At 43.5% G+C, this 25,024-nt stretch overlaps 1 protein-coding gene across 2 annotated transcripts in view; it reads right to left on the reverse strand.

Annotated features, from left to right (window-relative positions):
* The window catches only part of SPOCK1 (SPARC (osteonectin), cwcv and kazal like domains proteoglycan 1), a 503,870-nt gene that overhangs the window by 17,443 nt on the left and 461,403 nt on the right, over positions 1-25,024 (reverse strand). For both annotated transcript variants that reach the window (XM_090064911.1, XM_090064910.1), the window contains 3 exons: positions 10,592-10,708; positions 2,523-2,744; positions 1,088-1,150 (listed from right to left, as the gene is read on the reverse strand). In XM_090064911.1, the coding sequence (XP_089921037.1) occupies positions 1,088-1,150; positions 2,523-2,744; positions 10,592-10,708 (402 nt within the window). The remainder of the gene's footprint in view (positions 1-1,087; positions 1,151-2,522; positions 2,745-10,591; positions 10,709-25,024) is intronic.

A 25,024-nucleotide genomic window follows, 5' to 3' on the forward strand; every position in this document is an offset into this window, starting at 1 on the left:
TTTCAGCACGGGGACACACAAGAATGCTGATAAATGTGACGTGCAGATGCTTTTCATTAGCACGGCTTGCTAATTAAAGCAATGGCGCCACATCCTGGAGCATGTGTAAAAACGCCCAGTATCTTCAATGGGGGAAATTCTGCATTTAGGAGGAAAAGAGCTGGAAGGGGCGTCATTTAGTCCCGAATATAAGCATCTTGCTGTTTCATTTCTTGGCATAAAAGGCCTATCGCCTCCTACTCTGGAGGGTTATTTCACTTGTCTTCATGGCCCCTAAAATTTTCAGAGTACGCTGACCTTGGGCAACTGTGTGTAAATGGACATGGGTGGCTAATCTGCCTCTGCGGGTGTCAGATGGGGGTATGTAACAGCGCTGCACTGAACACAGAGCCAGCTTGCGTGTTGTGCATTTTGCCTAATTATACCTGGTTAAATATTTACGGACCAAATCTTAAGTCAGGCAAACTCCCAATGACATCTCTGTCCTTACTGTAACCAAGTGCACTTTAACTGGCACCAAATCACCTTCACTGAAATGTACACGTTTGGGCAGAAAATATACTAAAATAACGGCGAATAGACAGAGCAATAACATTCAACATTAGTGACACAGCACTACTAATTTAACCATGTGGCTGTTCAGATTTTAAAAAACCACACGCTACTGTTTTATACAGGGTTCTGAGGCTAGAAAAAGCTTATTGCAGCAAAAGATTTAAACGTACAATTAGAATAAAATGTAACTCGCAAAAAGTACTTCTTATCTTGTGTCTGGAGGAATCTGAACTCTTCTTGACTACATACAAAGCCACTTTTAACCAGTCCTAGGATGTTTGAATAAAAATACATATGCTTGCAGTTGTATCCTCCAGGCGTACTGATGTAGTCGCCATCATAACACCTGCTACAAGTGTTGCTGTCTCACTACACGTTTAATTTCATGAAGTGCCAAGAACACGCTGTAGTGTGGTAGTCCCACCTCAAAGCATTAGTTTCTAATTGCAAAAGTATTACTGCATGTAAAATTAACAATAATCGCTGAAGCTTGAATGAGTTATTTAAATGAATGGCAAATAATCGAACTTACCCAACAGACTCTTCCCTCTACTTAGCTTTTGAATCCTGTTCATTTCATTCTGGCACGGAAGACCTAAATAGAAAGCACGAGAGTCACTTTCCAGACGGTCCAGGACAGGCTCTTTAATGACTGCCTTTGCTGCTGACACGAAATACAGGCTGCTGCACACCTGAGAACGAGGGAGCCTCATATGCTCTTACTGTACAGCAAAACAAATTTATGTCATTAGCTCTACTAATTAAAAAATGCACACCACGCTATACTTGCAAATAGTGTATGGGGGCCATTTTGGTTGTCAAACAGGTTTTCCTTCTCTTCAGTGAGCTGAAATAAGGTCAGGTTTCTAATTTATGGTTTGTAATAAGCTAATTTCCACATTAATACGAAAACAAGTTCATCTGGTTTCTGTTAGCAATAAAACACATTCCTAGATTTTGAGTGCTAGCAATTTAATTTGCTGCTTTTTTTTTTTTTTTTTTGGTTTCAGCACTGCAACTCATTTAGTCAGGGAGCACTGATAATATTCATCCACGATATTTGCCATCGTTATACTATAGTCTTTTTTTTCATGAGGGGTACATATTTTGTTTAATGCAATGGAAGATGAACTTCCAATTTGACATGACTGGCAGGCCAGTCAAGGCAACAGAAAGAGGAAGAGACCTAGGGAAAGATATTAAAAAAACCCCCCAACAATACTATTTAAATGTTAAAAAAAAGAGAGTGAGAGAAACCAGAAATGGTTCCTCATTAAAGAGAGTTGCAAGGCATTAAACCACGTGGTATTATTTTGTAATATTAATCTGACTGAAGGGTATAACAGAGTGACAGGGAACAGATTCTACAATAACCTTATAGGAGATCATTATAAACAGCAATTTTCCCCAGTGCTTATATCACAGCCATCTATGTCGTTCTCTGTAGCTATAAGAACACGTCACAAAGATGGGTAAACGTTGCTAATTCCACTTTCCAGATGCCTACACTGAGCCACGGGAAGAACGAAGACAACGTTTGCAAACTTGCTTAGCTAAATTAAGTGCCTAATTCCAGATTTGGGCACAGACATGCAGGGGCTGAGCTTCAAAAGTATGAAGCAGCCGGAAATCCCACAGATCTCATGACCAGACATGGCTTCCTCATTATTTCTTAAAAATCAGCCCTATCTTATTGAGGCATCTTATCATGGCATCCAAGTTTGGGAATGTGTTGCCTGAGGCTTCCTGACATCCTGTCTAGTCCTCTGAATCATGCATGGGGAGGACGGGCACCCCAGGTAGTAAGTTGATATCTGTCTTATCTAATCATTACTAACACCACCAGTAATAAAGGTAGAGTGTCTAAAGATCTGATGCCTTTACTGGATGGCATTTGCTGCACTGTTTCAGCATCCATACTTGATGTGGTCTACATCAGTTGTACACCATAAAACCAAACGCCTTACCTCCTGGCTTCTGGAAGCAGTAGCACCATTCGTTGTTTGAAAGCTTTCCGTCTTTGAAGGAGTCGCAGGAGTTGAAGAGGGGCTTAATGCACGGCTCGTACTTATCAAGATAAATGGCATTGATCTCCGAGTGATCCAGCAAGAGGTCATAGTTCATATCGAGTTTGTTGAACATCCAGCCTAACGAATCCTTACAGATGGGTAGTATGCTGGTGTCAAACCCTAGGAGAGCACAGATAAACAACCCCCTGCTGAGTCACAACACACACCCTCCTTCATGCATCATTTGGAAATTACAGCATTATTTCTCTTGCCGGGTCTTTTAATTGGAATATGGAGCAAATGTCTTCTCAGATTAACCCTTTCTTACCCAGCAGCACCGATCCGATGCAAAGTAAGAATGAACGAACTGGTTGAATCAAGTCAAAGCGGACGGGAGCCTGATCCGAGTTCTGGGGCAGAATGCCACTGGCGTGTTGCAGGGGGAAAGAGGTTGGGCATCCCCAAGCCTTACTCAACATTAACCCAAGCCGTTGTTTCCTGTGTCCCACCCCGCACTCCCCCTCATTTGCAAGTGGATGTAATGTGTTTGCTTCAAGCAGGTAGAGCTGCAGATGCCCCATGAGAGAGGCTGCATGCACTGTGTTTGTGAACTGGTTTGACTCACAAAGTGTAGGAATCTCGAGGCACAAAGTCCATGTCCAGGAGATTACCAGGCCCATTTCTCACTCCCTTACCACATTATTTCATAGCTTCCTTTCATCTGCTATGTCCCATCCAATCTTCCTCCATCAAGGCCCCACCCAGATCTGCTCTTGCCCACATGGCTACCCTAATTGCCTGCCGGCCTCTTGTAATCTATGCTCCTCATTGATTGGGTGGCCAAGACTGATCGGCTGGTCCTCTTTTGTTTGAACTGCTCTGAAAACATCACGATGCTTTGGAGCCCTGGCGTGTGATGGTTTTTCTAACTCCACAAAAGCAAACCAGCTGAAAAGGCTGTACATCTGCACCCCTGCCTGCTCCTGTCTACTCCCGTCTGCCGTAACCAGCACCACAGAGAGAGAGTACAAGTGTATTTACAGTGCATGCTTGTACTGCATGCCTGTGTAGTTCTGCAGGGCTTGGAGAGACAGCATTTTAGACGCTCTTGGAGAACATTTTAATCATCCAAATGCCAACCTGGGATTTTTTAAGCCAAGTCTTTAACAGGTCTCATTTCACTTCCTTTTTCAAGGCTTGGCACACAGTTAATTAACCCTCACAGTATCCCGAGGGTGCAGGGCAATATACTGGCAAGCTATAGGTAAGAGAACAAGTGAAATAGAGAAACACGATGTTCCAGCTTATGAAGTCTCCCACAACACACAGATGCTAATGAGGGCTGTGCAGGCCCACAATGCTCCCTAGAGGACATACACGGGGCACCTTGCACACGCACTCCAGTATACAACCAACTGTGTGTAAGTGGTAAATCAGTGCCTGCCTTTCGGTGACGTTACTTTCCATGCAAAATGATGATTTTTTATTCCCTTCATCTACTTAAAAACCATCAGCTACTCTAGGCACCATTTGGAGACCACTCAGCTAGACACCATCTGAAGTGCACTTAACTGTGCTTGCCTTGCGCTGCCCTACTAAGCATGTTCAATAGACCGCACTGTGGCGGTATGAGTGTCTGGGGTAACACAATTGCTCAGGCGTGCATGTTAATCCTACAGGAAAAAAACACAAGTAGCTGGCACGGGTAGAAGAGGCCTTGCATTCAACTATCTAGTCATTAGACTACTTGCCCACAGGAGGGTTTGAATCTACATGTTCCTGTTTCCAACCTAACTCGTCTAACATGCAGACTACAGACTAGGCACTTCCCAAAGCTTCCTCCAGCCCTTCTTTTGAAGTGGCTCGCTGGGCAGCCAGGTGGGGAAAGCATGTGAATCCAGGAGAAACAGAGGAAGGGTGCCTCAGGAGGCTGAAACTGCGTCCTAAACAAGAGATGGTGGTGGGTTTTAGACTAGGTCTCCCACATTCCTGGAGGGTAAAATTAGCTAGCAATAATTTGCTTTATTCACTGATAAAGTCCACAAGTGGCTTCAAGACAAGGGCTAGGGAGTCATTGAAGCAATACTCATTCATGCCATGGTGGTTAGCTTGGAGGTGGGTAATGCATCACTACTCTACCTTCCCCATCATTGGGGCAGGGGGGGGGTGCAGAAGGGAGGGCAGGCCTAGACCATAGCTCTCCTTCTCCTTGGGCGAGCACCCAAACCACTGGGATAGAAGAGGTGCTGGTGTAAGCAATCCTCCTACTCCATATAATTTGCAGCAGGTATGTGTGTAAGGTGCACCTGTTCTGCCACTGCTGGAAACAGAATCCAAAGTGTGTGTCTGGAGCCACAGCTTGACCTCCTCAGCAAGGCCAGTAGGACTACCCCTTCCTGCTCTGGATGGAGGGGGAGGGAAGAGCAGGGGGTTAAGTGCCATGTTGGGGTGTTCCTATTGCTCAGGGAAGCATTTATAAGGTGTGCTGCATACCTTGTCTAGACTGTTCACCAGTCTATCCAGCTGCTTTCTACCAGGGCCCACCCTCCACGTGTGTAAGGGAGAGCTTGCCCTTAGCTGGGGACAAAGCCAATGGCCTGGCAGGACCAGATGCCAGCATCTCATACTCCTTCACTTGCTCCCTGATGATATTCATGTATTATTTCTATGACTTTGCTCTCTTCCCTCTTGTATGGCCTTTATCTTTCCGTGTAACGTGTACTCAGGGACACAGCAGCAGCAACAGCACGTGGGTGACAATGCTAAGCTGAATGAGCAGATTGTAAGATAATGACTAATACGGATAAGAAGCTGCTTTGTGACACATCAGAGATGCAATTATGGAAGGTCACTTATGAAGAAAGTTAATTATATTAGTTTAAGGAACACTCTTCTGTTGGAATTTTATATAAACAAGGGCGCTCTCCCAGGCTTTACAAGTTAACATTTCTTATGGGGTCTCCTCTAATAAACAGTGCAGCTTATAAGCGAGAGAGGGGATATTGTAAGCGTTTAGATATTAGAGTGATAGATGCTCTGGAAAACCCTTGGATAGATGGCTATTACTAGTGAAAAGGTTAATACTACAATGGCCTTTCAGGATGTGGATGAAAGTGAGATGCAACAGCAGTTTCAATCTCCACTTCAAATTGCCTCTTGATAAAAGTTACTTCCAATAAATCACTTGTTTTGTTGCTAATTCTGTAGCTGCAGTCAAAACCAAAGAAGCTGAAACCCAAACCTGTTCCTCCCAAGAGGCTCTTGCAGGAATTCAAGTGGACTCTGAGTAAAGTACATGGGGTTCACAATGTAAGACGCGCATCTAATGAGGCAGATCCACCACCCTGCTGTGGGGATGCCTTCAGCACCTTGCAGGAAACTGTTCACAGTACTCCATTGCTTTTACAGAGCAATCACTGCTTGGGCCTACAAGCCTTTGGGCTCCATAATCCATTTTCACTTCCCGCAGCGTAAGATTAGGCAGCTTAAGGTCTTAGGGTAAATTTGCTTATAAAGATGTAGCATGCCAGACAGATGGTTTATTGGCTTCTGTAGTGACTCTAGTTTTCATTTAATGCTCTAGACCAGTTGGTTTTCAGTGGTCTGTGGATGTCAAAGGGGTCCATGAAAGATGTGAATACCCACACTTACAATTCAAAGGGGTCTGCACCCCCATTCAAAATTTCCAAGGGGGTCTGCAAATGAAAGAAAAGCTGAAAACCAGTAGTCTAGACTCAGCTCTGGAGACCAACGCAATAGATTGGCGGTTCTTGACCTTTGAAGCTCCAGGCAACTCTCTTTAGATTCAAAGCAGCCCTCAGAAAATGCCAGTGCTCAGTTTTCAGTTGTTTTTTCTGACTACAGAAAAACACTAGAGCAATTTTTCAGTGGCAAAGAACTCGGCAAGATCACAACAGGGCAGAATGTTTGTCATATTATGGATGCCAATTTGAAATCTGTGGGTTTATCCTGTGAACCATGCTTGCACACCTACCAGTGCTAACACTGTGTACTCAGGGCACCCTTGAAAGGATCTCAGAGCACCTTGTGGCATCCTGGTTGTGAATCCCTACAACAGGCAGAAGCAGCTATGTGAATTTTTTTTCATGCCCTCCTACCTGTGTCTCAACCCTGACCTGCAATGGTCGCTATGCAGGCTGGAGAGAATAGCACCGACTTCATATTCATTCAGTTCTTGGCTCCTCTGCACATACTGCCAAGAAGGATGCCAATTAGTGTCAATCGTGGCAGTGGTTCTTCTGATTTGGACACCTGTTCACTAGGAGCTGGATTGAGACCATTACATTTTACACTCCATCTGACAGCTGTTCGAAGAACTAACAACTTTCGTTCACTGCAAACCTGGAAGGGATTCAAACAGGCGACCTCCATGTGAAAGGCTCCATATTCCGTTAATATCTAAAGCAAGCCGTCTCCTCAGAATAATAATATTAAAAAAAAAAAAAATCCTTTAAGTGAAATTCCTAATTAAAAATAAATACACCTTCTGGCACATAAATTGCTTTTCTTCCTCCAAGAAGTGACTTATCTGAGCCAAGTTTACTTTATTAAACTATACTACAATTAAATTAACACAGGGAATAATTAACCAAGTTTCCATTATCATTAAAAAAAAAAAGAAGAAAAAGTAGAATTCCTCAGCCAGGCTCTTTTCTATTGCATCAAGCTTTGCTGACTGTAAAGGAAGAACAACTCCCATTCCTACCAACAGACCAGCTGAGCGGGTATCTGGAATACAGGAACTTTACAAATTAGCAACAGCCCCACGGGCAATTTGCATCTGATCCTAGTGTCTAATTAGTTTTATTATTTCCTTATTTCAGTGCATGTCTGCAAGGTGCTCATATTAATATTATTTATGGAGGTGATGCCAGCTGTACAGAGAAGAAGACAGTCCCTAACACAAAGGGTTTAGTTTAAGTCACAAAGGGCTTGTCTACACGTACTCTGTGCTACGGTGACATGGCGATCACGCGGGTCTACACATCATTGGCAGCTACATTGCCCGCTAGCAGTGCGCTCCCCCGTTGTAATGTGCCGCTACGACAACGTAGCAGTGAAATCTAACCATGCGCCATGTGCACGGTGCAGCAGGGGCACTTACTGTGCTGTCCAACAGGAAGTACTAAAGCACAGCGCCACAGCAATGTTGCCATACGGTGATGTGTAGACATGCCCAAAGGCAGATATTACCTTGCATGAAGGCCTATTTTTTGAAACAGCACAGTTACCCACCTCTTTTCCTTTCACGAAAGGAAAAAAAAAATAGGAGTGAATGTTTCCTCCCCACCCGCTTCACCCGAGGGTGATTTTAATGCATTCAAAGAGCTTATTCTCCCTCACAGTAGCATCTTGAAAATTTAATGTAGCACAGAGAAATCTCCGCTGGAAGCACCTTTTCTAGACAGCTGATATGTCCAAGGCATCTTAGTCATCTCTTCCCACCATCTGTTCCTTCTGCTGCCACGGGGGCATACCCAAAATGGATTACTTTGAAGATACACATGCTTTTTAAATCTCCACGTGCATAAACAAACTGGTTCAATTTAGTGCAGTGATCAGGCTGTGGAAGGGGAAGGACCATAAACAGGGGAATAAAATGGATTGTGCATACATCAGGAAAGTAGTGCAGGGTTTCCAGTGCTTCACATGTTGGCATGAATTTAGGTCAAGACTTGCTTCCATTTTGGTCTGTGGGGAGTATGTAGACCCCCCTGACTTTTGCTTTGGATGTTGAGAACCATTTTAGATTCTCTCTATTCTCAGAAATGTTTGAAGTTAACATTAGATGAGGCAAAATCCAGATGCCTTTACTTTACGGGCACACCTGAACATCCCCCTATGTCACAGTAGAGGTGCGCTACATCACCGTATGACATGCTGTGGCAATGTAGTGATCACATGAGCCCGTGATTGACACCTACTTTGCTGTAACGGTGTGCTCCCCCATTTTACTGCTCCCACTGTGGTGAAAACTAACTGTGTGCCACATGCACGGTGCAGTACAGGTTCCAAAAGGAACTACTAAAAACAGCACTGTAACAACAGTGCCGCAGGGCAACATGTAGACTTGCCTTATGTGTATTTTCCGTGCAACCAGGGAAAATCAGTGGTGTAGAATTTGGCCTGTATAAGGATTAAGTTGCAGATAAATAGAAAAGGTTCACTTTTTGTGGCTTGCCATAAAGATTTAGGCGTGCCAGTTCTTAAGCAGTTTGTATAATAAGCACAAGAAGAAAAATAATATAAGGAACAATATCTGGAAAATACGCCAAATTTGTAGGTCATTAGTGTACCAATGAATGGCTGTTTAGATGAACCAGGAGATGACCAAGGCAACCTCTGACATACAAGCTCTGTGGAAGCAAACTAAATGAACACAAGATGACAAAAGGTTTTCCCTACTGAAATTGCTTTGAGGCATCCAAACTTAAGCATCTTGAGGAACCAGTTTGGTCTTTAGCCCATGGCACCTGTTTATGCAGAGCTCTAAAGTCATCTATGCAGAGAGTGTCCTTCAGTATCTTAATAAAGCAAGATTTAGAGCCTTGGTCTAGTTCTGGGCCCTAAGGGCTTCAGGAGAAAGCTTATGTCCTTGGATCTTTATACCCTTGGACCTGATGTAAATTCATTTCCTCAAGCCATTACAAGATTCATTCCAAACTGCCTCTCTGCACAACTGTTTGGCTACATTTCCATAATAAATTCATTACTTTGCCATGCTCTTTAAGAAATAAGAAGCTCACAGTGTTTTAAAGCTACATGCATGGCCATTTATGTGTAACTGTAAATAAGCTGGAAATGTATGGAAATGCACGGACATAGGAGTTATCAAGAGAGCTTATTCGTGCATTTGGCTTGTATCGCACAAATTTGATATAATTATTCTGCATTATACAAACTCTGTTTGCAGTTTGGAGCACTCTGCTGCAGGCTAGACAGGCTCACCAGAGTAAGAGGCAGCAGAATGGTGTGCAACTCTTGCTGCCATCACGAGATAGGGTGGTGAGAGGACCCAGCAGTGAACTGGCACTATCTCTGCCCTTTCTCACCACCCATTCTTGCAGAATTGTGGTGGGTGGAGGGACTGAAGTAAGCAGAGTTTCTTAACCCATGCCTGCAATCCAAAAACCATCAGGATTTTATACCTTTTTTGCTCATAACATTTATCCTCACCGTGACAGACCTAAGAGGAGACAAGCTCATTTCAGCTGTTTAATGAGCATGACCTCCTTTGCTAACCACTGCGAGAGTCTTTCCCTCTCTGGTGGGTAAAGCACATCAAAATCAGTCATGTTGGTTTTGCCCATAGGGAATAAACATCCTTGCAATTATTCATTTTGCTTCATTTCTTTAAAAGGAGCCGATGCGAAGAAGGTGGACTAAGGACCTGAGCAATGTCTGCTAACATCTTTTCCCAGCACATGCAATATTCAGATTTTCCTGCCTTCCATCAGCTAGTCTCTCCAGCTCCGTGCTTGTCCTTTAGATACTTCCACCCCATTGTCATTTCTGTGAGGTACGCCTAACCGGGTACAGCAAAATGAAGCTTAAACAATTTTAAAGCCCTGGTATAACTTCCTTTATGTTGTATTTTAACTAAATCCTTATTGCTTCTATACTGCATGTTGGCTCTGATCAGACAATGTGAAGAAAAAGTGTTGTCATCTGCTTGACTAGTACCTGAATAGTCTGTGGACTTAACAGCAGATTGACCAACTAAACCATGATGTTTGCTTTTAAAACCGTATAGGCCAAGAGTACAGTGACCAATTGTAACTCTCTTTGAGATCAACAGGAGCTGCAGATGTTCAGCATCTCTCAGGACAAGGCCCTTTATATGATGTTACCACACTTGCTTCTTAGTGCTTGTTTCGATGTTAGTCTGCTTGCCTCTGGGTCCTTGACACTATATGTCAAGACCAGCGACTGCAACAACTGCTCTGCCCTGTGAATGGCGACAGACGGTGCGAGCTTGCCCAGAGCTTTAGAAAGTGTTTTCTTACTGCCTTGCGCCGTGTCTGAGCTGGTTGGCTTGATGACGCGGTTGGCATCCTCGTGAAGTGCTCCGAACCAGTCCTTTAGTCGGGAAGCAAGATTCCTTAGCTCCTTGTCTGTGCAAGCTATTAAAAGAACAAAGATACAAGTTGAATCCTGTAAGCTGACTTTAATGAAAAAGCAACTGTTATTTGTTTTCAGTAGCACAGCCCCTGCCTCTTAGAGTCTCGATGTAAAAGACAAAGGGAACGCGAGACAATATGTAAAAGAAATATAAATCACACTGAAAAGTTTCAACAAGACCGTTATATCCTCTTTAGTGCTAAACATGCTTGGTGAGCTAAGATCCAACCGACACATCCATCTCTCCACAAGTTCTCAATCAGATGTATGCAAGTATTTAAATAAGGGTGTCACGTCTCAGGGTTTTACAGAGGAACATTAGTCCACCATAAATGAAGAGAGTCTTGCCTAGAAGTACTTTTAGAAAGGGAAACGAATGGAAATACTGGTAAGCACTGTCTCTTTCCTTTGAGTGCTCATTTATCTGGTTAGTCCAGTGGAGATGGTACCAAAGCAGAGCCCACTCTACCTGGAGATGTGTCTTAGATGAAAAGTGACTGGAGGACTACTTCTCTAGAGGGAGCCCCCCACCACTGGAGAGTCAAGCACAGCTAAGTCTTAGGCTTGGGAGTGGGAGCTGACCCCATCAGTCAAGGCAGTAAACCTGAAATCCAGCCTCATACTCCTCTTTATTTTTTCCCCAGGGAAGTGAACTACTTACAAACAAGGCACTTCCCTGGAGGTCGACACGCCCTTGAATAACAGAGGCACTTAAATACTCACCAACCACAACATAGTGCCACACAGAGATATCACAAGGTAGCTGAGAATACCCTAAATCATGCGCCGGAGTTTCAAGGTGCAAGGCAGTGCCATGTGTGACTCCCGCAAGCTAGCTCTGCACATAGCAGCTCCAGAAATGGGAGTGCTACAGGTGAATTGGCATGATGCTCTGTTAGGGCTAATAAGCCCTACTTCTCAGCACAGCCATGGGGGAGGCCTGGATTAGTACAGCCACATATGCAGAGCTAGCTCAGGTATCTCTTCACAATGCAAGGTGGACGTAGCTTTAAACCAGGCAGCATGGGGAAAGTTGTATTAGTAGAGGGTAGAGGGAGGGAGCCTGACTGAAGTGAAGGGAAACATGAAGCCTTGCTCTACAAGAGAAGCCCCATGGCTAAGACCAGGGGAGTGTCTGGTCTCCCAAAAAAGACTTCTGAGAGCACTTTTAGGCCAAAAACCACAGCCTGGATCACTGCAGAAGCTCCACCATGAGCCATGGGATTGAGAAGGGAATGTGCTTTGCCTTTTATGCCTTCGGCACAGAACAGAGGAGATGCAGAACATGTGTGCGCCACGGCAAAATTGTTTCCAAGCTCAAGGACTTGAGTACGTGCGTACCCATGGCAGAACATGTGCATGGACAAGCACCTGAAAGAGAACAGGATGCTGGGGATAATTTAAAACTCATGTTTCATTTAGTTTGAGGCTATTGTCACAACATCAGGAAATCTGTTCCTTAAAGAAACCTGCCATGTGCTTCCAATCTACCGCAAATAAGACTTGCTACCTCCATAGGTTGTCATAATTTCTTTTTGTTAGCTAGATAAAAGGATCTAATGCTTGCTTCCCTTATGAATTTTTACTGAGAAACATCTAATTTTTCCATAAATTTCAGTCAGGAGATTAACGTCCAGCCAAAGCCAATATTTCTTAGGAAAAAAAGCTACATGAGACACCACTTTCTGTCAGAAAAAATATTCCTGCTTCTGCATCATCTTCAGTACTTGAATTCACAGATTCAGACCATTTTATCATTCTTGCCAGGAACTCATTCTAAATTTTAAAGAACATTTCTTAGAATACAAAACAAGATTTTATGCAATAGAAGCAGACATCCTTCACGGAGTAACCACAATATGTCCTCTCCAATTCACTGCATATTTTAATATTCCTCCCACTGACTTAGTTAAGAATGAGTCCACTGCTTTCTTTCCCTTGTTAAACTCACTGCTTTGGTAGCTACATTACTCTGCTATTCTAAGTAGTTAGAAAGAGTACAAGTGGGCGCATCTACACAAGATGCATAATGCGCAGTAGCCTAATTCTACTGCACATTAGTGCGTCACAGCAGAAGCCGTGCTAATGTGCTAGTGTGCAGAATTAGTCTGTGGTGCATTAAGTGTCACAAAAAGACCATGTGCCTTTGCCACTGTGCAGTAGCACTGGCTATTGCACGTTTATGTAGCACTTCATATTAGAGGTACTAAATTTAATGCACGGTAGCAAAGGTGCATTAATGCATGTGTAGACGCGCCCAGTGTACCATTTTTTTTTTTTTGCTTCGTAACTGCTCTCCCCACAGTGCATTTGGAACATAATCTTCTCCTTGTTTCCAGGCAGGTATGACTACTTAAGAATGTAAATTTAGGGGGTGAAATGTAAAGTTTTAAATTTTAGTATGGTTTTTTTTCCTATGCATCTACAACTATAGATGGATTTTCTTTACATTCCTAATAAAGACAGAACACAGACCTCACCAGTGCACTGAGGTTGAATTGAGGCAGGAAAGGGTAAGCTCCAAAGAAGAAATGTTTTCTGAAGGCAATGAATGTGTAGACACAGCGGCCTGTCATGGAAGACGATGCAACTTTTAGGCATACTGCAGCTTTTATTACTTCAGAGGCTTATATTTGATCCCCTTTCATTTTATAACACACTTATATTTAAGCTTCTATTTTATTCAGCACATACTACTTCCTTTTTGAAAGGAGAAGCAGCAGTCCTTGACAGTTGAGATGTCTGAGATCTGTCTTTCATTTTTCCTGTAAAGGGCAGAACTAGTCAAGGTAAACGGATTTCCCATTTTGGACACTGCACATAATACTAGTGAAAGGTGCTGGTTTGCTGCCAGAACCTGAGAGAGGTCCTCCATCACAGAAGAAATATAGCACAGAAGCAGCAGAACAAGCTCCACAATCAAAAGACATCTTGGCAGTATGCAACCATGACTACAACAGTCCACCTCTAAAGGTGAAAGAGAATAGAAGAAAACTATATTTTACACATAGTGAGTATCTAGAACAGTGGTTCTCAACCTTTGTAGATTTGAGGCATCTCTTGTGAGACACGAGGCACCCTTCAGAACAGGCCAGATCTTGGTTTTTTGACTATGGGAAAATAAAAGAGAGTTTTTTTCTGTTGCACAGAATTCAGAAAGATCACAACAGATCAAAATCTGGGGGTTGGACCTGATGATCTGTTTAGGTCCCTTCCGACCCTAAGCACTATGATACGAAAATGGGCACTTTTACTTGTGCTGGGGGGGAGGAGAGGGGAGCGGCCAGGTGTCGTTAGAGTGATTCTGAAAGCCACTTTAATTAATGTGCCACCCTGTCTCCTGTATCAGTGTCCCTGTGCTTAAAAATGGCAGCAGGAGTGCTTGAACTAAAGCTTGTTTGACGAGCTTTAGATCAAGTGCCCCCACTGCCATTTTTACGTGCAGAGACACTGATACACGAGATGCAGGAGGATGCAGGAAGGCAGCAATTGCCATGCTCCAGCAGATTCGATTAAGTGAGTCTGCTCTGTCACACTGGAATTCCAGCACATCAGAGCAGTCCCGGCACTCGGGTAGAGGCGCCCAATGTTTTTATCATTATAAACTTGTTTTTAGACTTTGAGAGCTGCTCCCTAACAAGTGCAAAGACATTATGTGAGGTTAGGGCTAGAGTCCATGAATTTCCTCTTTAGGCAGAAGACGGAGTAGATTTACATCTTAGGCCCCCTCTACATGTTATAGCTATTGCACAACTAACTAGTTAATTGTGCAATTACCTTGAGACCAACGACACATACAAAGTTCCTATTACACCATAAAAAGCTCCAACAACCAGCTATAAAGTTAGACCTCAAAAATATGTACTACCTTTATAGCTGGTTGCTATTGTACTTTAATTTGCACATGTAGCAGGGGAGTATCATGGCCAGCCGGGGCTGGGAGCCCGATAACTGAGGGGACTCTCAGACCCAGCAGCTGCTGACTGTGGGTCCTAGCAGCATACTTCCGAGTGCTAGGACCCAGCTGGATCCCAGCAGCCATGAGGGGCAGCCGAGATCTCCCAGCCCTGGGGATGTGTAGAGCCCTCAGGGGTGGGAATCTCCCAGCCCTGGAAGTCTGTAAAACCCCTGGGGCTGGGAGATCGTGGAAGCTGTTATATTTGCCATTGCAGGGGGAACCTGGGATTGGGCTTCCCCAGCACTGGCAATAAGGCATGATGGGATCTAATGCATAATTGCAAAATCATGCTGCCTGCCATGCATGTGTGCAGAGGGGCCCTTATAGACTAACTAAATAAGAGATGTGTAGGTTGGTCGAAACCAGGGACGGGCAATTATTTCGGGCCAAGGGCCGCTTACTGAGTTTCAGCAAGCCATCGAAGGCTGCATGACAGGCAGCCAGGGGCAGATATATATTAATCTTCTAAATTTTTTAGGGGCCCACAGGCCAGATAGAATGGCCTGGTGGGCCACATCTGGCCCACGAGCCGCATTTTGCCCACCCCGGTCTAAACCATGGGAATGGGTGCTTATCCCATTCCCTAGATTAGCTTTTCTAAGCCCTGTGTCCTTCAATGGGATAACTGCTTTATTTCTTGCCTCTCTCAGCAGTGCCCCCTTTTTTGCCTCCCCTCCCCTGCGCTTTTCATTCGAATCCCTGCTTTACATTGAGAAGCCCTGCTTCCTGCAGTCCCTTCACAGTATTGGATGAAACAGACCTGCTGCTTACAAAAGCTTGTGCTTACACATCTCTGATTTAGTTAGTATGTAAGGTACAACTTTATCCTGCTTTTTACCTGACTTCAGAAGAACATGGCTAACTTACTCTCAGCTGTTTAGACCACTGAAGTCTCAATGATTTCAACTGGAGACAGGCACTCGAAGAAAACAGGCACTCAAACGTCAGCCTTCAGCCCTGAGCCCATCAAAAATGCAGTGGGGTTTTTCCCAGTATAGAATGATGTGGGTCAGTGCAGGTTGGCAGACCTCACTGCTGTCCTTCAGCCCCATCACTGGAAGTGCCGCATAAGTTACGGTGCCAGGAGATCCTTGTAGGCTGTTTCCCTCGGTGCTCTTAAGGACAATACTAAAACGAGGAGGAGGACACGGTAGGCAAGTTGATGATGCTAAAGGGATCAGCATTCACTTACTCATAGCTGATCCTCAAGTTTCTAAGGGAAATGAAGGAGCAACCACACTCTCATCCCCCTCCCTACCCCCATGCAGCACTGATAGAGATTGTGTCCATGGACTAGCAGAACGCTGCTGCTGCTGCGGCTCTCTCCCCTTTTGTGCGTCTCCAGGCCATATCCACCAGATCTGTCTTCTCCTAAACACCCATGAAGAGGAAATACTTGATTTTCGCCAGATACAGCATGTCCCGAGATGAGATGCACGCCTTGCTTTTTAATAGCAGAATGAAGAAAAAAAGATTTTTCCTTGAAAATACCGGGAAGCAGCAGTAAGTAGCAGCTTCTGTAACAGAAGCCTCTGCCGGGGAGGGAGAAAGTGTCTGCAGCCAGCAAGTAGAAAGCCCTGCACGTTCGATGTGCTGCCCTCAGCAAAGGCAGAAACAGCTATTACTGTATTTCCTTGCTCATAATGCACATTCCAATTACCAGCAGCTGAATTTTTGGGAAAAGGGATGTGTTGTATGTGAGAAAATACAGTACGGCTGTCATTTTTTTGTCCAGGCATTTCTGGCTCTGGTAGGAAGGTGGGAACTGACAATAAACTCATAGCTTTTTTTATTTTTAATCACCCAAGAGTTCCAATTACAAATGCAGAAAGTTATTGTGCTTTGCCACCCGGGCTGTAGACGCTTCACAACTCAGATGAATAGCTGCTTTTCCATTCTTAACAAGGATTCACCAGTACGCTAATGGCACTTCAGCTTGCAGAGTCAGTTTTGAAGAGGAATGATTAGAAATCAGGGATAGATAGTTAGTGATGTGTAGCTAGAACATAACAGAGCTATATCTGTAGAGTACTTCCCACAGGCCTCTCTATCCTAAACCATGCATATAAATACGGCCTTGACTACTGATTGCATTAAGGAAGGACGATTCAGTAGTCTAGAAAGGAGTAATCAAACCCAATGGCACAAACCTGAAGCTTATGAAATATTTATTTTGTCAGGGCAGCTTCAGGAAACCTAGGCTGGAAGTCTGGATGACTCAGTGCATATCACTATGCCTCTCTGACATCTTCAGTGCCAGCTATGTAGGTAGAAAGAGCTTCATGGACTTTAATTCAATAAGTTACAGGGAAAAAAATCAAAGAAAATATCCTGTAGGGATATTTCACTTATTCAGATTTGTGTACTTTCAACTACAAAGACAACTTTACACACCAGAGAATTAGTTGGTGAGTCAAACAGACTGAGGGCAGTTGCATTAAGTGAGCTGTCATATGCAGAGTACCGCCCTGCAGGTGCTAAGCCCCTGATGGGAGCTGGGGGCTCGGAGAGCGTTTCTCCCGAGGCGCTCAGCAATATGCAGAATTAAGGCCCAATTGCACAGCAATTGCTCAGCTTTGGCAGAGAAAGAAGAGTTCTGAACATGTTTAACTAAATGGGCACCTGGTCTGAGGCATGTCAGCTGCTGGCCTGGGAATCTCTGTCATTAAATGGCAGCATGCAACAGGGTCCAATAGGCAATATAAATGGGACAAATCGAATAGTGACTGATAGGTCAGGCTGGGAACATTTCATGGGTATGGCTCCTGCTTCTCAGACACTGGGGTCCTTTGGCTCTGAGCTGCTTCAGTTTTCCTTGCAAAAAATCTATCCCAACCTCTAAAATTAATACTCTGGAATATTCTAGGGGCCAGTTTTTGCCTTGTGGTGCACACGGTCCCCATGACATCGGTGCACTAGCACCGCGTGGCTGCTTCTACCGTTTTGCTGAATTAGCTCAAAAACCTCCTTTGGCTTCTGAAAATAGCACATAACGAGGAATTGGGAGCCTCTAGTGTTACGAAAAGCGCTCAGGGATGTCTAAGGACTGCTCAGCTTCCTCATGAAATCAGCAGCGAAGTCTGACCCAGGACTTAGCACGGTTGAGGAGTACCCCGTCATCTCTCAGCGATGTCAATCAGTGTCTTGCACAACTGGACCCTTAATGAAATGCCTTGCTCTTTGACAAGCCTCTCAAATGTTATGACCTTTGCTACTTTCTTTTGGTGCCCGGGGAAAAGGCACTTCTAAACACGACTTGACAGGAAGCCCAAAACAGAACCTTTGTACATGAAACTTGGCCTTATGTGACATTTTGAATACGTGTCCTGATATTGTGAGACTTTTTTTTTGGGTATGCTTCTCATGGATCAAGGAATATGATATCATGTGTCTCCTGTGGGACTACAATGGTTAGAAGCATAACCCTTTGGTGAGGAAGAAATATAAGCTCAAGGTCCTGGTAATCTGTAGTCCTCAGACATCCCTGGGCACTCTTCATCAGATCAGAGGTGCAAATCCCAAAGTCCTGATGCCCTCAGAGGGAATTTCATGCTGCCAGCCTAACCTTTTCCTGAACTTTCAATCAGTCATCGGATTCTTTTTTGTTTCCTGCTTTAAATTGTTTTGTAGTGTTACTGTGCACTATTAATCAAAAGAGTTTTGCATTTTAGCCCAGCTGTATCCGCAATTGAGTGGATAGACATTGTTTTCTGGTATCTGGCATCTATTTGCTTCAGAAGAGAAGGAGTTGGCTTCAAATAATCCCCTATCTATTCTGAAAGCAACACCATATGATCCTACTTCACTTCCTATCTTTACAAGAAAATATGGTAGCGGCATGCTTTTGAACCAAAACACAGCGGAGGTGCTTTAGTTCAAAAGTTCACCACTGCCATTTTCCGCATGCTGACAGGTATTTCGTTGCAGCACAGTGTGGTGTGCATCAGCTCACGTGCGAAGCAGACTCGGTTAATTGAGTCTGCTCCAAAGTGGCGGACTTTCGGTGCATCGTAGACAAAGAGGTATATGTATAAATGCCCACATAGCCTAAAATAGCCATTTTTAAGCTGCATTAAGGGCGTGCATGTGTAGACACATGCCTCTAATGCAGTTTAAATTGGGCTAATCTGCATTTAATTTATGCATTAAATGACCATGTGTAGACATGCCCACTTAAACTGTAGGGACATACCTCTCTTTTTAGCCTTAACTTCCACTTACCATGGGGTAAGAGTGTGCCCGGGGGCAGCTACCAGAGAGAAGCTGACACACATTAAAACCCCACATTTATATCCCTTGCGAAGTTGTGTGTTTCTAAGCATGCTTAACCAACAGGAGATGTCTGTATAATTATTCCCATTTTTACCTACTGTGAGATTGAGAGAGAGAGTTTAAGGGCCAGATTCTGGCATCTCTACTCAGAGTGAGAAGTCTTGGCAATGGGACTCCTTGTGAGTGCAGTGGAAAACTGTGATCGGGGTCCAGGCTATCGTCTGTGCAGAAAGCAGGGATATGTAGCACGTGAGTTCAGAATGACCGTGGTCAGATTAATAGACATCACGCATCACAGAGTCATCACTCAGACCATGATTTTAAAATAAGCACCGAAACTCTTGCTTTATTCCTCAGGGTAAGACAATTTAAATATTGGCTCGGCATCTATTAATTCTTAACAAATTGAAAACGTTGCTGTCAGACACCTATCTTCCCCCAAATAGAAATCATTAATCCGGCCTCCTAATGGAATGCCTTTAGCCTGCTCTAACTCAGTTGGGCTCAGGTTTTTTTAGAGGACTGCTTCCATTAGAGAGTTTTTCAACTCCACATCACTAATCCAGGAATGGTGCTGAAGATAAACAGCCTGGCAATTGCATTTTATTCTTTTAGAGGAGGACTTTCAGAAATGCTGTTAGGGAAGTCAATGTGGAACTTGAACTGGGAATTCAAAAATACAGCATCAGGCCAACAAGGAGCGCTTGTGAATATCTCCCCTGTGAAGAAAACCTTTAGTAACATGATTATACAATTCCAATCCAACAAAGCAACTTATGAAATTAATAAATGCTGACTAAAATGTTTCTAATTCACATGCCCATTAACGCCGAGCCAACCCAGGAAAAGTTTCCGTTCCAGTGCTCTACCATTTCCAGCAGGAGGATTTCACCTTGACACATAATTCTGATTTTACAAGACAATGGAAGCAATCTCCAGTGCCTGAAAAATGCCTGAAGTAATTTGAAGCAGTGGTTCCATAATGGGGAAATTATCTAGTTCTGATTTATAAAATGTGCGCATAATCAGATATGTGCCATATGGTCTCCCCAGTTAAGCGTTGATCTATACAGCTCACTTGGCTTTTTAAAAATAATACATTTTTGCTAATTGCTAACTGCTGTACAAGCTGGTCAGATGGAAAGAGTTGTTGCTTTATAACATTCAATGAGAGTCTTGGACAAAGATTCAAAAAACCAGTTCTTTACTGTCTGAAATCCCAATCTAAGCAAGCTCGTCTGCAAACTTTCTCTGGGCTAGTTTCAGGTGGCTTTGTACCGGGGAAGAGAGAGAACAGCAGACATGGAGAAGCGAGGAATGAAAAATAAATGCTGTGAGAAACATTTATGTTTCTTCTGTGCCAAGATTATAAAACTGCAATCACAGAATCCAGGTAGGGAAACCGCCCTCTACAAGGTGGAGCAAAATATGCTACAGGAAAGATATACACTAAAATATTTCCAGCAGTTTAAATGTACTTTTCTGTATTCTTTATATCAGACCTAAACTCAGTTTCATAGTTGCCCTTTTTTACCTAGCTCTTCTCTTCAGGAATATACTGCATTCGGTTTCATGACAGCTGTGTTTACTGCCTCTCTTTACAGCAAAAGCTAAATTCAGTCTGGCAGATAAATATGACTTGGTGAGGCGGTCAAAGATCGTCTTTACGTTAATGCTGGCACCATTCTCATTTAGACAGAGGGCTAGACAAAAGGACCTACTATGTCTCGCTCCTACCTGGTCTAAGAGTGATCTCACAGCAGTTTTAACTTGGTATAAATCCCTGTCCCCAAACTCTTATAATCTCAGCAAGTGACAAGAGACAAGAGCAAATAAAGTCAGACAAATGGGGGGCGGGTGTTAGGTCAACTGGACGACAAGATACAAAGGAAAACACGTGCCTGTATAATTGGCAGCCATGCTAGTGCATCATTGGGAGCCTTGCCACTACTCTGGTTGATTCTGGGGACCATGGCAGCTTCCATGCGTCATGGTGAAAAAAAAAATTCCTGGACCCAGGGGTCCAGCTGGGAACTTAGGCACACACCCAGGCTCGAACTTACAACTCTACAGCCCCAGAGGGGGCACATTCCCCTCCAGGGCAAACAACCAGGTCAAAATGAAAGTCTCTCCCATGTCTTTGCCTTCCCCAGCCCCACAGTCACATACGTACATTCACCCACCTCCAGTCACACACCTTGAAATGTCACTCTCCTTAAGACATCCAATTAGCTAATAGAAACAATACCAGGTGACCCAGCTAATATGCAATCAGGAAGCACAACTATACTTCATAATTGAGGTGACCAGTTGCTTAAAGTGAATCACGAGTGGTCAATATTCATAGAGAACTTTTCTTCACCGGCTGGCTGAAAATGAGTCTGCCGAACTATTCAGCAAATTCCCACATGTAACAAGAAAAAACTCCTTTTGATCTGCCATTGATTCACAGGCAGAAAAAAGAACTGTATTTATTAGAAATACCATCCATAACCAACAGTTTGATCATTTGTACATCATTTCTACAAGAAGCACTAAGAGCACTGCTATTTAATTTCAGTGACAATGCGATACAGCAAAAATTCATGCCGAACTGTTCAGGGTTCGTACCTTTGTTGATTTGTCTAGGTGGAAATATGACATATGCGGTTTTAACCATTCAAACTGGAAAAAAAGAAAGAGAAAAACTCTGTCTTTCTCTTCTGTTCCTCAAGAATACTTAAAACAATAATCAGGTGCTGAGTAACATATTTTAATGGCAAAATGTGTACAAGTGCACACCATTTAAATAGTGAGATATAAAAACCGTCTTCTCATTGTCTGGGTCTTGACAAAATATAAGCCTGAGCTTTTACATTAAATGGTAATTTGAATATGCTCATTTTCCAAATGAGAGGAAAATGCTATTTTAGTACAACACCCACTAAAACCTGTATTATCTCTTCCAGATGTGTCAACAATTTCTCCTGCTTGTACTGGAGCTGCATTGGCACAATTGACTTCAGAAGAAAAGAAAAACATATTTTAGTCTTTCCATTTGAGACTATGGTTTTGCTGCCAACGACACAGCCCCACTATGTCTGGCATACTGTGAAATTAGCTAATGCTCACGTCACATATGGTGTCTGATTTCAAAAGACACAAGCAGATACCAACTCCAATTTCTTCCTATGCCAAATGGCTTATGTGGCTTTTCCTTGAAAGAAAGATCTGGCCTGTCCTCTACCTTATTTTAAATGCCAAATGAAGGGATAAAGATGAATTTACAACTCCTCTTGCAGGTCAGAAATTACATATAGTATAACCAGTATAAGTGACCGGAAACTGGTTCAGATCTGTAACACAACAGAAGTTCAGGGCACATAAACCACTTTCAAAATGGCCAAAACTGATTTAAGATAAACCTAGATGGATGTAATATCAGACTTAACTGATTTAGGTTAAATCAGTTTATTTAACTTCTTTCCCACATCCCCTTCAGGTTCAAGTTAACTCACAGTCCCCCAGCATCCCAGGATGCTTTACCTCTCCCCTACAAACCCTTCCTCGCAAAGTGGGCTAGCCTTGGCCCAAGCTATCTGCTTCAGCTGAGCAGGAAGATGTACTCTAGCGCCCCCCAGCTTCTGGCCTGGGTCACTGCAGGCATGTGGCTGCATTTCTGGAATCAACATGTCTGTTCACTTGCTTATTGGTTCAAGATACTCAGCTTAGACTAACTTGTGAAGATTGAATTGATTCAGCCTCAGGCTTTTTGACTGTCTGTGCTTAGCCTGTGTGTGTATGTGCATGCACCATAAATGCTAATAGTACCATAAAAGTGCACCATAAATTATGAGAACTGCTCCAGAAGTTTCTACTAGAATGACTCTGATAGAAAAATGCTCTTGCCATAGGACTATTTCAGCTTTGTCAAAATGTTTGTTTGGATTTTCCTTTGGGAAATCTGTAAAGAAATTCGAGTTAGTATGACGTTAAACTTTGCCTGCTTTGCGGGGTCTGGTGCCTCATAGATGTTTCAGTTTGGATGGTTCATGCAATAAGTCTCTTCCATGGGCCCTGCTCGTTGGCCCCACACTACATCTTCCAGAATACATTTTCCATGACAAATCAGACAGCTCACCCAAAGTTCAACATTTTCATATAGTGTCATTTATATGCCTATTTTGGACCAATATTGACATACTGGAATTTCCTCAATTCTAGAAATTACGCACCTGCACTAATAAGATAATTACCTTCAAAATTATCCAATCGCTGTTGGCTGGGATATAAGGAAGCCCCAGTGTATTTATGACAAAAATCCTAGTTAGCTGCGAATTTTCTATTGCCTTTTAAGTAGCAAACATTTTTTAGTGTGTGAGTGGAAAGAGAAGTATTATGGCTATCTTTTCCATGGGGAATAAGGGTATCATACCAGTACCTTAAGGACAAGTTATTTGTTCCATTGGAAACATACTTTGCCAATCCAATACATGAAAGAGTTTTATTTAAAATCCCTACTGTGACCCTGTGACATTTCATGCCATAGTTGTCCTCAGATATATTTGTCATACAGCATTCTCTGGATTCAGTGGCTATCCTTCCACGAAGATGACACCTATCTTGATAACCACCTCTGATCCTCCTGTCACTTATTATGCCTAGTAGAGTAAATAAATCAGAAGACGCCAAGATATTGTAGCTGGAGCTATGAGATGAATGCACGAGCAGCTAGGTTATTGTGCACAGGAAATAGGCTTTGATTTCAAGTTTACATAGAAATGGTGCGTTCAAGAGACAAAGCTCAGATAAATCAGTATAGACAAAGATCGAGGGCTGTGCTTTCAAAACTAGAACGTGAAGCACTGCAATATTTTCAGCTTCTCCATTTTCCTAGCTCTTAATTTTAGATGCCTTTGTGCTAGTGTTAGTTAATAGTTAGTTGTGCCAGTTAATTATGTGGGCATGTTTAAAGTTCAGCTCAGCCAGACACTCAAAGAACCTGGATGTTTATCTGAAGCTCACTGGCAACGCATAGGGGGTGCACACAGGTGCATGGGCACCCCTTGAGCGTGGCGGTGTACCCCCTGAGAAAAGGCGCTGCTGACACTGCTGGCAGCGCCTGTGGGCATTCGCCACTCGCCACCACCCCTCCCGCCCCCTGCCGACAGTGCCGTGGCCACCTGTGGGAGCTCCCCACTTGCTGCTGCCACCATCCTGCCACCGACGGCACTGCCACCACCTGAGGGAGCTCGCCATGCCCCCCCAGCCTCCAGGGGCCTGCGGCATTCATGCTGAAGCTCATATAAACTCTATGAATATCCAGGCCTTGTGAGATGCTGGCTGTTATTAGTGCTGTCACAAGGATGCTAGCTTCTGGGTTTGGCTTGGCCTTTCAAGACTCAAACGCTGGGCTGCCCTATTCTTTTCTCATTTAAATCCTTCCCACAAAGTCCCTTCTGCCAGACAAAGGCAACCCCCCGCCTATTTTCACTGCTGTCAAGCCTAAACCAAATAGACCCATCCACATGTGAATGTGGTGCTCACTAACTGTTTGACCTTATTCATGTAACCATATTCTTTCCCTACTGCCCCTTTTTGTCCACTACCTTCACATATTGACTCAGCTCTGAATACAGGACCCAGTCTCACAGAGACTCAGGCCCGTGCTTAACGTTATGTACTGTGGATAGTCTTATTGAAGCGAGAAAAGCTAATGGGATTGTTCTTTTATGCTGATAGGCTCACCTCTTGTACCCACAGTCCTCGAGTTTTCCATTATTAAAGCATTTTCTCTGGTGGTTCCAAACTTAAGTATCAAAGAGTTAAAAAGACCTGCTGAACTTGTCCCCAACCTCAGGAGATTGTTTTGCTTCACTTTTGTCAACGGCACAGAAAGAAATTTTAGATTTTGATCTTCAATAGCAATGTTCTGAATCACAATACTTGGAAATAACTTGGGTACTTGAAGATAAGGACGGTTTCTGGTTTGCACAGAGCATCCTGTGATGAAAATGGCCTTAAGCTTGAGAAAGCATAATTCAAGTAGTAACATTTGTATTTATACAGTGTTTGAGGAGATGTGGGAAATGCCAAGTGTTTTTCATTT

The sequence above is a fragment of the Crocodylus siamensis genome, chromosome 10 (genome assembly GCF_052110815.1).
Source record: "Crocodylus siamensis isolate JL-2025a chromosome 10, ASM5211081v1, whole genome shotgun sequence".
NCBI classification, from domain to species: Eukaryota; Metazoa; Chordata; order Crocodylia; family Crocodylidae; genus Crocodylus; species Crocodylus siamensis.